General features: G+C 43.4%; 1 protein-coding gene across 1 annotated transcript in view; it reads right to left on the bottom strand.

Annotated features, from left to right (window-relative positions):
- NUP153 (nucleoporin 153) overlaps window positions 1-12,185 on the bottom strand; it is a 38,568-nt gene extending 26,383 nt beyond the window's left edge. Inside the window, exons 1-2 of the mRNA XM_030265508.4 lie at window positions 11,796-12,185; window positions 836-1,052 (exon numbers count right to left, since the gene is read on the bottom strand). Of these exons, the coding sequence (XP_030121368.4) occupies window positions 836-1,052; window positions 11,796-11,894 (316 nt within the window). The 5' untranslated portion in view covers window positions 11,895-12,185. The remainder of the gene's footprint in view (window positions 1-835; window positions 1,053-11,795) is intronic.
- Between the last annotated feature and the right edge of the window lie 1,833 nt (window positions 12,186-14,018).

Genomic DNA, 14,018 nt, shown 5'->3' with positions numbered 1-14,018 from the left:
CTGAGTTTTATTAAGGTGAGTTCCCAAAACTGCTAATTTAAGAGAAATTCAAATGAGAGCATATGCAAATTCACAAAGTACTACAGAAACTGAGAGGCACAGGTATAAAGCACAGATTAATTTTAACATGATAAAAGATTTGTAAACTCCTTTGCCAAGGATCCAAATAGTTTTCAAAGACCCCAAGCTAGCAATGCCACACAATGTTACGAAATATTTCAAAAATAATAACAACGTCATAAACAAAGTTCCCCAGATCTCCACTAAACTAACATGAAAATTTAATAAATTGATTGAAGAAGCCCAGAGGAAAAGCAAAAAAAAAGAAAAAAAAAAAAAAAAGTCACACGAAGGAATTTTCCTCTGGCATTCTAGGATCCGGTCTTTTGAGGACAACAAAACAAATTAATGTTTCTACTACCTTAAGCAATTAGATAAACTTTCATCCCAGATCCTTTAAAAAGCAAATGTAACCCAACACACTTGCAAATGAATGCTAGCAATAATTTGCACTTGGCTACCTGAGTACCTGAAGTTAACTCATGACTTCCAAGGGCTCTAAGTGAACTTCCAGTATGTTTAAACTTTGAAGCTAAGGCAGTTCTAAAAACTGAGCTACTGAGGTTTTTTCCTTTGATTTTTGTATGTGTGGGGTTATTTTGGGTTGGGGTTTTTGGCAGGTTGGTCATTTTGGTTTGGGTGTTGTGGGGTTTTTTGTTGTTTGCTTTTTTTCGGTCCAAATGCTCCTTCCAGTCTCCCCTAGAAACGTAGATTCAAAACTAGAAATCTGTGAATAAATACATATGGTCAGAATACTAAATGATATTTCACATACCTTCTAAATTAATTCTTGCTGATTCAGGCGTGACTCTCCCATCAATTACCATGGTATCTTCATTTGCATAATCATGGTGATAGTTTACTGGATTCTCTTCCTCATTTGCAGATTCATTCATATCTACACATTTATCTTCGCTTTTATTGAAATACTTCTGCAGCCATCCTGGTACAATGTTTTTCACTGATTCAGTCACTCTGCTAAGGAGTCCCAGCTTGAAAGAAAAATATATGAACACAGTCAGCAGCACATTCTGGGATGCAACCTTGCACAGATCTCCAAGACAGACATTAGATAGCAATATTCAGATAAGTAAGATAAGAGAATGCTGCATCCTTCATTAAGAATTCCAATATGTCTAGATCATGCATTAAAAAAATGCAATTAACACTGATTTACTACTAACCCATCAGTTTCTGCACTGCCCAGTGACCTTGGCAAATCTTCCACATTCTGAAACTACAGCTGAAGTTCACCAAAGGCTTGTCAAGTCACATGGTCATCAAGAAATTAAATTTCTAAATAAGTCCTGATGTATGCACTTTGTTTTAAGGACTTTTCCTTCTAACACCTTCACTTGAAAAATCTTAAAACCCAGAAGCCTAGCAATTATCTACAGCAATAGTGATGAGTAGTAATAGCTACTAAAATCAGTGAACTTAAATATTTCTTTTTCTAATGCTAAACTGCAGGAACAATGTGCACCAAAAACCCCACTATTATGCTCTGAATACTGAAGGGATCCTGAAAGAATCTTGGAAGAAACAGCTACAGTTGAACAACAGACTCCTCACCACAGGATTCTTGAATAGATTCAATTTGATAAAATTTCATTTCATGGTATGTTAAAATTTTGTATCTGCAAACCTTAATATTTGCAGTTACTGAATACATAAAAGCCATTTCCATTTTGACATTCAGCAATTATTTGTAATGCTTACATTTTAGTAAGAAGTATTTATTTAACATTTTGTTTTAGGCAGTCACTGGTTCCCCATTATATCCTCAAAATTACGACATGCCTTCTTTGTCAAATCTCAACCCTGTGCAGCAGAGTTCTTGCAACATGGACCTCCCCCTCTAACACTGGCTGCAGCCACAGAACCAGCTGCTAATCTCCACAAACTGAAGAAAGTGCCGAAGCTACCTTCAACAATTTCAACACTTTGGAAACTGAAAAGCAACAGGAGCGTAAAAAAAGACTTTTGTTGAACTTCATTGCCAGTTACTAACACATGCATCAAGGTACTTTGTTCTTTTTCTGGGTTTAGGCAACAAAAATTTCTAGAAATTATTATTCATGTGTAGAAAATTGAGAATATTCTTTGAACATGTAGTAGTTAGTCTAGTAAACAACTCTGAAACAAGAACCCTGTTGTATTCAACTTTCTTTAAAAATTCACCACACATGGAAGAAAAGCCCGTATCTGTCATTCACATATTTCATACACAGTAACACAAACACCAACTTACAGGACACCCTTGAATCTGGAGCTAGAAGTGGGGCTGGCAAAGAGGAGAAAAAGAAGGTAGAAAACAAAAGTCTTTTCACAGAAAGAAAGTAATCTTAATTTACAATTTGACATTTTTCATAACAATCTGTAATTAAATCTTTTACTTGCACAAAGACAAAATAACTAGCCTGGGACAGCTTAAACTAGATAGAATACCACATGATAAACACATTTATCACAATTACCACACTAAGATGCTCTCTAATATGCCATGCTTAGGGGGTTGCTGCTATTCTACAAAATTACTAAGCCTCAGCTTTCCAACATCAAAAACTGTGCAAAACCACAGCTCACAAGCAGTTCAGCATCCGGCACCAGCAAAGAGGCAGTCTGTACTCCGTTCCCAGCCCCTCATTTTCACCTTTACTTATCACCTTTCACTACCCCTCTTTAGGGGAGTGAATATTTTGGTGCTACATATAAAAGCTATCAGGAACTCAGAGGAGTCAAAATCTGCCGAAATAAGCAAATGACAGGACACAAACTGCATCCAAGGCAATCGCTCTTTCCAAAAAGCTAGGCATTGCTATATTCAGTACTGCTAGAGAATATCTCCATTAAATAGTAAAACATTGCTGGCCATGAAAGAGGAGCCAGTATGATTCTCTCACTGAGGAAATCCTCCCAGGACTGAAAGCTACGTGAGACTCAAGATGGAAGAAGCCATAGGCATCCAGAAGAGTAAACACCCAATCATTAGTAATCCTAATGAGCAACTGGAGAATGTAGCTAGACCAGTAATTAACTAAGATGATGTTATAGCATCCAGATCTGACACCAGACTGGTTTGACCCTTTCGTGCAAATGGCAGCCTTGCCATTCTCCACATAATCAGCATTCCAAGCTGGGTAACACAGGGTAACATCCCAAACCTACTCATGAGCTGAACTCAGCAGAGCTGTACTGCACCAAGTACTAATGGCCTGCTCCATCTGGCTTAGGCACAGTGACAGACAAGGAGCATAGTTTTATACTCCAAAATAATGCTGGCTTAGTGACAAAGCAAGAGAAAGCAAAATACATCTAAAGGCACCTAAATTTTCTGTCAGCAAAATATATTAAAGGCACTGTGAAAGAACTATGCAGGCATTATGAATGAACTATCATCAAAAACAGATCCCATTAAAAAAACACCTTCCCCCTAAAAGTATTCCACATTCCCCAGGTATGTGTATTCAAATACACACAGATAACACACCAAAAAAAAAAAAAAATTCCTTCCATCATCTCTTATCTGCCCATCAGAGATAAAAGCCAATCAATAAAGCTCTGTGGCTGGATTCTCAATCAATTCAGGCAGTTAAGGTACCACTGACCTACACATTTGAACACGCATACTGCTTATTCCTGCCAGAACAATTCAGCAAAATCTCATGCAAGCTGGCATTTTAATCTTACCCTAACCTTGCAGTTTTCTTATTCTTCAACTTCAGCACATGCATTTGAACACTCTTTCCCTCTCTCTGCACATGCGAACAAGCCAACCCTGTCAGCAGTAGAACACTCCCCCTCTACCACTTCCGTGTCACCAGCTCTCCACTTTGTCCATCCCATCTCCTTAGAGAGGAATCATTAATCCTTCTAGAAGGCTGACAAGGATAGTACACATCTCATTGATGCCAACAATGAGATCTTCAGATATGAAATACAAAAAACCACAGCAAAAGACAACTCTAGCAGGCTTATTCTCCAGCAAACTGCTCATATCCTGATCTTCTCATGCCACACATATGAACCAGCCTCTTTCAGAACACCTTCATTCAGTACAACTACTCTTAACATGCTACTGCACAAAAACTGTTCCAGTTCCCAGTGTCAGAATGGGAGCAGAGGAAGTGGCGCTGGCATGCAGTCTAATGTTCATAACTTCTCATTTCTACAGGCCACACAGGTACCAAACTTAATACCATGGAAGGGCAGAAGACTCAGAGGGGCAATCCCAACTGTGTGACTACTGTGTGTTTTATTCAGTGAACATGTTTTAATCCTTAACTGACTGATTTCAGAGGTTTGAGCTGCTGTCAGTATCAACTGCTATCACCTCAAATACACTCATCCCAAAAAATATCAGCAGGAAAGCTTAACAAAATGAAAATCCACCAGAAAGACCCAGTAGCTTATGAATTTACAACAGTTTTTCAAAATCTGTGCATCATCTCAAGCGTCTGCAGCTCTGCTAGGTCTATCTAAGTCTATGTATACAAACATCATAGCAACAGTAACTACTGTAACAGCTACTCCAAGGCATATTGGCTTGACATCATGGAATCGCTGAACTATTAAGGCTGGAAAAGACCTCTTAGATCATTGTGTCCAACTGTTACCCAAGAGTCCAAACCATCCTTGTTTGGGCATGAACACTCATTACTGAGTTTCAAGCCCTGCTCCTTAGGTCCCAAGACTCATCTGAAGGGCCACAAGCATTATTTTGAAGGCTCCAAGTCTGATTTGGAACGCCCAAAGTCTCATTTGTAGAATTCAAACTCTTTATAGAGTACAAAGGTACATCTCCAGGCCTACACCCTAGCTTCCAAAGCCTCCTATTTAGGATTCAGCCTTTTATCTAATGGGCTCACTCAAAGCCTCCAAAAACCCATTTATAGCGAGCAGAGACTCATCTCAAGGTATTGAAGCATCATTTGAGGGCACAAAACCAAAGAAAATCCAACCTCAGGGTTCAAACCCTCCTATTCATCTCCAAAAGCCCATTTCCAGGGCCCAAAGCCCTGTGTTGAAGACTCAAATCCTTCCTTGGAAGGTCCAAATCCCTCTTCTCATAAGGTCATAGAATCATTAAGTTTGGAAAACATCTTTAAGATCATCAAGTCAAACTGTTAATTTCAGCACTACCATTATGTCCACCATTAAACCATGTTTTCAAGTGCCAGCTCCAACTGCCCTTCTCTGGACCTGCTCTAGCCCCTCAGTGTCTTCCTTGTAGAGAGTGGTCCAAATCTGAACAGGGGGCTGCAGGTGTGGCCTCACTAGTGCTGAGTACAGGGGGACAATCACTGCCCTGGTCCTGCTGGTCACCTAGGCACAGATGGCTGCTGCTCAGCCACTGCTGTCCAGCACCACCAGGTCCTTTTCACCATGCAGCTTTCCAGCCACCCTTACCCCAGCCAGTGGCACTACAGAGGGTTGCTGTGACCTAAATTCAGGGCTGAGCACTTTATCTTACTCAACCTCATACAACTGGGCTCAGCCCATCTACCCAGCCTTCCCGGATCCCTGTCTAGAACATTCCTGTCCTTCAGTTGATCAACACTCCTGCCCAGCTTGGTGTCATCTGCAAACTGGCTTAGGGTACAATCAATCCCTTTGTCCTGGTCATTGATGAAGATGTTAAAAAGGATTGGCCCCAATATTGAGCCCTGGTGATCACCATTTGTGACTGGTCACCAGCTGGATGCAACCCCATTCACCACCACACTCCGGGCCTGGCCACCCACACAGTTTTTTACTCAGCAAAGATCACACCCATTCACACCATGGGAAGCCAGGAGAACGCCATGGGAAATGGTATCAAAGGCTTTACTAAATTCTAAGTAGATGACATCCAACATCCAAAGCCTTTCCCGCATCTACCAGGAGATCAGATTGGTTAAGCAGGATCTGCCTTCATAAACCCAAACTGGCTGCAACACTAAGCAAAAGATATGTAGACAGAATTTCATTTAACAAACAGGTGTCAAAATTTACTACTTTAAAATACCATTTCTTCAAAGGATTTATATAAACAAAGAAAAATCACTAGTTTGTGGTCACAGTTTGAATTCCAAACTTAAAAGCACGCAATAGCTGGCCAAAAATATATTTCTTGGCCAAAAATATTTACAGAATAAGACAGTTGCTCCAGCTTGTAAGGGTCTTTCACACATCATAGGGTGAGGAAAGTACTGTCAGGAACACTCAGTAGTGACACATTACTCAAAAAACATCCGTTTTGTAACTGAGCTGATTTCAGTCCAGGAGGCTTAAGTATGAAAAAAATTGTATTAAAATTATATAACACTCATACACTTACAGGAATTTGTCAGAGATGCAAAATACACAACTAGATAAAATAGCTGATTTCCACTTCACTGTACAGACACCTCTGAAAAGCATCAAATTCTTGCCTCTCAGAGACTTCTTTGCTTCAAATTTCAAAGTTAAAGTTATTAGAACATATGAATCAGTAAGTCTTCAAAAAGAAAACTTGCTCGTAACAGTGAAGTTCACTGAGATAGAGCAGATAAATCTAACCAACTCCAAACACCAAAAAAGTAATTTTCTTGCCCTGCACTCCCCACAGCTCATGCCAGCCCTGGCACATAGCAGACTACTCTCCATACTAGCTGAACTCATTAATCTGACAAAAAGTACGTGTTTCTCTGCTGGGCCAATGAGTTAAACTGGCTCAGTGCACCAGAACTGGCCTGAGAGAAAGCACGATCAGACAGTCCAGGTAAACATCCACCATTTGCCGCACGTCCACTGATCCAGTCATCCCAGTGTATTATGAGTTCATTACATGATGCTATGGCAGCCCACCACCTGCACCAACCTGGAATACTTTTGCTCAAACATTTTTGGGCACACAAGAGATTCTGAACTGTCCTGCCAAGTTGTTAGAATCAGCAGCAGCTCAGTTTGTCCATGGCAGGAGAGCAAGAACTGGTTCTAATTACTTAATGGAGGAATAAATAACTCAGAGGAAGTGATGTGCTGCCAGCAACCAAAGACAATTTACAGTGTCGCAGCTAACACAGTCAATTATTTCATCTGCTTTTTTCTTCTTCTAAGATACCACCCACTAATACTGTTTGTCTTCAACATTTCAAGCCTCCAAGACTGTAACAACAAACCCTAGAATATCAATGAAATGCTATAGCAATCATCATCTACAATTTGTACAAGTGTACAGTACTGCTAGTCTAAATGAGAGAAAACTGTCAATATTTCAATTTTATAAGTTCTTCCCAATTAGGATACATTTTTGTTTACAGTAGTAGTAGAAAGCCAAGTGCCAAATTTAAACACCTGTTTTGCCAGTATCATATTGCTGGGACAAAGACAAAACTTCTGATGTTGACTATTAGCCCATATTTTAAAACAAATCTTTAAATACATATTAAACATTTCTTCTCATCTATTTGTTTTAGCTCAATGCTTACTGCTAGTTTACTACTAAACCAAATCAAGCAGAACTGCATCCAAATACAACCACATTAAAGTGTGCTTCAAAGTGCAATCCTGTTGACTGGAGTTAATACAATTGCATCTGTGTAGGTCCACATGGACATTCTTAATAAATATTTTCTTAATTAGTATTTTCCTGTTTAAGGCCTATGAAACATTACCTAGGCTACATTGCTCAATATGATACTCTCGGAATTCTTAAGCATCATGCTTAAGTTTCAACATTTCCTGACACAATAAACCTTGTGGTTTGTAAAACCCCTCCTGCCCACTGCCTGCAGTCACTGCCAAGCAAGGCCTACCTTCAAGACAGCAGCAGGTGACAATGCAATGCTTTAGACACAGCTGCATACACTTTTCAGTTCCCAGTCCTGTAGCCAGTCCCTCTGGGAAGAACCTTACCTGACACATAAAGTTACTTGGTGAAACAAACAAATCCAGAGGGGCTTTCACGACTCAGGCCTGTGAAAGTGGCTTCCAGTGACCTTCTGGTCCCCTTTGTCAGGTTACATCCTAACTACATCAGCACAAGACCAACTACAATATATGCACAGACTTACCCTGGTTTCATCAAGGAAAACATCGTTGGATTTGGATATCTACATTATAAATGTGCACTGGCATATACACATGTAGGAAAAAAGGAAAACGTCACTCCTCAGCAGAAGTTTTAATCTACAGACATTATCTCTAATATCAAATAGCTCTAACCTAAAGCTTAACATGAATATAGATGTTTATGGGAAGGTTATAAACACTTTTCAGGTATCTGTTTTTTCCTCATGCTTAAATCTGCCTGTATGAGTTTAAATAAAAGTGCAGGAGAATCAAAGTTATCTGACTCCTTCATTTGAATGCTTAATTCTGAAAAAATTACCAAGACAACTTATTTTATTCTCTTCTCCTTTCAGTCACACTTAAAATCTCTGAAATCTGTTACCTGGGTGAGAAATGGCACTGATCCAAGTTAAAACAGCATGAGCATACACAAAAAAAGCGCAAAACTAAACATAAAATTAACAGTAGGAACATACAAATACTCTTCTAGAAGGAGCTTGATAAGTCAGCAATGCAAACATCCCTCCCATTTAACACATCCGCATCGGTAATTCCCATCATCAGTCTATCCAAATGACCAGGACAAACCAGCACTTAGAAACACTGGGGCCACATCTGGAAGATGAAACCCAGATGCTGAACACAACAGCTCCCTCACTTGGCATGTGCTTAGCTCTCAAAAGAAGCTGTAATTTTAACCCAAGTGCCTAAGCTCCTTAAAAAGTGCAGGAGGCAGGATATTTCAGCATGGGATGGCCAAGTAAACAGTGTGCTGAGCACAGCATAACCTAAAGTCAATGCAGTCAGTGTGGAGCTGTCAACACTCTACCCCGAGGAAAGCACAGTCAACGGGAAGAACTCCACAATTCTACTCCAGGAACACCCACCAAAGAGATACAAAAAGGCTCTTTTTGTTCTGTGATTCCCCCACCTCAAATCTTCATGGTTAGTGGATACTGTCCTTACCTCATTGTGCTACTACATTTTGTCTCTTGGTTTAATAATACAACTGCTGACAGTGCACTTTTTATAAGGCAGGATGGTAGCCCAGAAAGGAAAATACTGTGGTTGAGTTCCTTCACTAGTGGGGGAAATCTACTCATAGCTCCATCTTCCAAGAGAAAATAAAAGCTGCAAGTCAGATCCTCCAAGCAGCATCTGTTCATCTCTCCTATCTGAGATTGGTTTAAAAAAAGACTCCACAGTTAAAAAAAAAACATATGCAAATATAATGCAATATGGCTCTATCAGGCACCTGAGGAGAAAAGGGCAGGAAATTCTGCACTTTCCATGTTTATTCCAAGAATATATAAAACACGTAACTTCTGAAATCATGGATCACAGGCTGTACGTCTCCACACTTGGAAGGTAACAACTTATACATCCTCTTCCTGGCTCAATGAATCACACATTCTTTTTCTGGATAATAACACAGTTTCAGTCAGAAGAACTCAAAGACAGCATACAGCTTGGCAACTGGGATATTTGCCCAGAAAGTGGATGGAAGATGTAGGACGATGCCTCTAAGCAAAAAAAAAAAAAAAAAAAAAAAAAATCTGAAACAGGGTCTACCACATTTTGAACAAATGCTTTAGCTAATCATCTTTGAAAAGCAGCATCATCTCCTCTTCTAAAGCCATTGCTGCACTTAATGGAAGACTGACTGCAGCATGCTAGGGACCACTGGAGAATTCACACATGACCAAGCTCCCTGGGAGACTGTGGCAAAACAACAACATCAAGAAAGCATAACAACTTAAGAAAAACACACAACAGGCCTGTTGTAAGCCTGGCATCATGCTACTACTCATCTTTCATACAAGTGGAAAAGAATCAGATATCCTAAGAACTGTAAAGGTATTAGCAATATGGCATTCAGTGCTTAGGCACCTTCAGAGCTTGGTGATAAGAGACTGAAGTCTTGACCTCAAGCACTTAGAACAGTTCTAATATAGTACTTCTATGAGCTTCCTTATTGATAAGTATGGGGAGCAGGAGATCATGTCCAGTCTGCACTGAGCACTTCTATGTCTTCTCAAACTCATTACTGAGAGACAACACCAAACCACAGAATACTTTCTGCAGAGTGGATGTTTTATTGAAAATAAGATTATCAATTAATTCCAGTTCAAGTCAGGTATCTACCCAGAGCTCATCTTTTTATGTAACGCAGGTTAGCAAGCTACATAGGGTTAAAAAGCTGTAACTTACGACAAATGCACATCTGACACCTATCTGTTTGACTATTTACCATTTCTTCCCCAATATATTACTTGTTAATTTGATTGATGTATTCAACTTGCAGCATCCATGCTCTGGGCTGTATCTCACAGATATCCCCCTAGGCACATGTTTGCTTTGCCCCATTGTTTAAATAAACCTACTAGAAAACACGCAGAAGTAATAGACAATAGAATAATCAGAAAATCATCTCACCTAATTATTTTAAATTCATCTGTTTTATTAGTTATCTACACAGTATCACCACGTGCAGCATATTGAAATTTCAACATTACTCTGTTGTTCACATAAGAGCTTTCAACATTTGCTCAGCAAGTGCAATGATTCTTCGGATGAAGAGTCACCCTGCCCGCTTTACAAGGACAACACTGCTGATCAGTGTGTAATACAAAGGATTAAGAATAGTACTTCCCAAATAATAAGAACTAATTGAGCAACAATTTATGCGTAACATGCCCTCAATTTTGCATATAATATTTAATCTCCTGGCTTATATTACCGATTTAATAACGTAAACGCTTGGTTTTACAGTCAATTTCAGGTTCACAAATACACGTGAAAGGCATTTCCAGAGCACCATCTCCAGGCATCTTGAAATTCTCTGACAAACAGGAGTTAGCAAGGATCTTTGCTTCTACTCCCCGCAGCCATTCTAAATGGCATAGGATCTTTGTAACACAATTTACAAACTGCTTTTTTTCTGTTATCCATCTATTCTGTCCCACAACACAAAGAAGAACAAATGCCTTATGAATTACATTGTGCTTGCACTGCACCACCACGTTTAGGGACAGGCAAGACACTAAAAAAACCTAAGGGTTCTGTAGACAGCATCCTATTAAAAAAAAAAAAAAAAAAAATTTAAAGAAATCACAATGGAAGATGACCAACTACCCAGCACCCTCACAGCCTCATTTGCAACCTGGAATTTGTCAAGAAAAGCAAATATTAGAAACGATGCACTGAAATCTGAAGACTAACTCTAACTTGATAACCCAGTTAAGATCAATTAAATTATGCTTTAACCGGGCAGCCCAGAGACAAAACGAGCATCCAACCGCGAGGAGCGGGAATGCGCACCTACCCCTGCCCAGCCGCCTCCTCCTCCTCCCGCCTTTGCTCCTGCCTAGCGGGGGACAGGCAGAAGACAAAGGGGAGGCGAGAATCCCCCCCAGCCCGGCGGCGCCGGAGCGGGGTGAGCGCCCGGAAATCCCACAATGCCCATGGTCCCGGCGGGAAACGCTTCCCTCCTCTCTCCCCACGGGCCGCTCCACCGGGAAACCCCGGCCCAAAGCCGCGCACGTGGGGCTGCGTGGAGAGCGGGGGGGAGGGTGGCGGAGGAAAGAGGCGGCTCTGCCGGGTCGGGCCTCCGGGGCGCCTCCTGCCGCCGCGCACGGGAGCGCCGGGGGAGAAGCGGGGTGGGAAGGGAAGGGGTTCACGGGGCTGACCCGCGACCTCACCTGCTGCTTGCCCCTCGCGTAGGGCGGCTTCGCGGCTCCCAGGTGGTGCCGTCGGGTCCGGATCTTGCCGCCGCCGCCGCCGCTGCCACCCGAGGCCATGATGCGATCCGGCCCGCCGCCGCCGGCGGCCTCGTCCTCCTCCCCCAGGTGCGGCCGCTGTGCTCCGCCGCGGCCCGGCAGCGCTGTCGCTGTCACCGTCCCCGCGGGGACGCGCCCGGCCGGGCCTCGCTCCCCCCGCGCCGCTCCCGCCCGCCACGCGCTGCGCGCGGCCTCTGGTGCGCGCGCGGGGGGCTCCTCCGCGGCCTCCGCCCCGCCCCTACCCGCGCGCGCGCGCGCGCTCTCGCGCGTCTCTCCCTCTCGCGCGTCTCCCCTTTCCCCGCGTTCCCTCCCGATCCCTGCGCCCGCCGCTCCCAGCTCCGCTCTCCCGCCCGGCGGCGGCGCCCCGCGCGCTGTCCGCCCGCCCGCCCGCCCGCGGCCCGAGCCGCCGCCGCCGCACCCCCCTGCTCTGCCGACCAACCACACGGCGGCCGCCCCGGGCCGCGCGCGCGTCACCAGCCCGCGCGGGCGCGTCACACAAGCGGCGCCGGACCGACGGCCCGGCCGCTCCCGCGCACGCGCACCGCCCCCGCTCCGAGGGAAGCGGGAGGGGCCGGGCCGGGCCAGCTGCGCGGGAAAAGCGCTCCTGGCATCTGCCGCGACCGCCAAGGGACGTGGCGGGGGAAATGTCTGCCTGCGGGACGGCTATAGGGGACACGAGCGGAGGTTTGTGACGGGATCCCGCCGCGGGTGACTCCGCCGCCACCTCCCCTCCTCCCGCGGCGTTTCACAGAATGACTCAGGTTGAAAGAGACCACGGTGAGTCATCTGATCCAACCTTCCCGCTCAGGCAGTGTCGTCCCAAAGCACATGGCACAGGATTGCATCCAGACAGTTCCTGACTTTCTTCAGTGAGGGAGACCCCACAACCTCTGTGGGCATCAGGTTCCAGTCTGCAGTCATTCACGCAGTAGTTTTTTACCTCGTATTTAAGTGGAATTTCCTGTGCATCGGCTTCTGCCCCTCGCTTTTTCACCTGCTGCTTGGCACCACCGAGCAGAGCCTGCCTCTATCCTTCTGACGCTCTGCCCCCAGGTACACAACTACCCACGCGTGAGGGGGATGTTTCCCTTGTCCCTGACGAAGAACAGCATGGACAATGAGGCAGGAAAAAAGGCACCAGGAAAAACTGCACGGGGAAGCCCACAGTGCGCCCCCAGACTGCCACTAGCAATCGAGTTTGTGTAAGCAAGAGAAAACAGCAGGTGCAAGTTTTTCATCGCTCAGTGGTGGCATATGGAAAGGAGGTAGGGGAAAAGGCTTTGCCGTGGCTTTTACTTCCTCAAAATATGAGGAAGAGTGCATTCCTATCACAAAGTTTAAATACATAAAAATGTGGGATTTTTATCTTACTGAAGGTAAAGTTGAGAAAACACTATGGTTTCACATTTTATTTTTAGCATCAACTTGCCGTGGGAAGGATGGAGCTGAGCAGTGCAAAAAAGGCATGTATCCCAGCACACACCTGAAGAAAGGGTGTGGAAATTATGGGGAGCTCAAACAAGGGTGATTCTGAAGGCATACAGAAATGTAAGCTGGCAGCAGCTGCAGAGGAACAGCTGTAAGAAATGGTAATAGGGAATTTCGTGTTGCCTCATCTCTGCTTCATACTGGGTTTTTTTGAACTTCACTGGGGTCCTCCTAGCTCTCTTGCATGACTTGGCTCAATTTCTTTGTCCCATTTTCATTATCTATAGGAAATAACCATTATCCCATACCTAGCATAGTGGAATTACTTTCCAGATATTTCTCCTCATAAAACTACACTCTTACTCTCACAATTAGGAATACAATTTTACATGCAGGGGGATGACCTGCAGTGATAGACGATCCCTATCCTGGAACAGCCTGTTTGAAGTCACCTGCAAGAACCACCTCATTTTGTGTAAAGGCTGATGTGCTACAGCCACTGACTGATTTTAGGATGATGGTCTGCTTCTACAATGGGCATTTCTAGATCTACATCAATATAATTATCAGAATATGAAAAAAATAGTATTTTTGCCTGGATTTGCAATTCATTTTGTCCAGGAACCAATTACCATGCTAGCTTTCAGCTTAAGAGAAGGGGAAGGAAGGCTAGCATAATGTGTTTCCATTATGGGAAGAGCAAGATTTACAGAGGGG

This window comes from Taeniopygia guttata, chromosome 2, assembly GCF_048771995.1.
Source record: "Taeniopygia guttata chromosome 2, bTaeGut7.mat, whole genome shotgun sequence".
Lineage (NCBI taxonomy): Eukaryota > Metazoa > Chordata > Aves > Passeriformes > Estrildidae > Taeniopygia > Taeniopygia guttata.
Note: the sequence above shows the minus strand (reverse complement) of the source record. Positions and strands in the feature narration are given on the sequence as shown.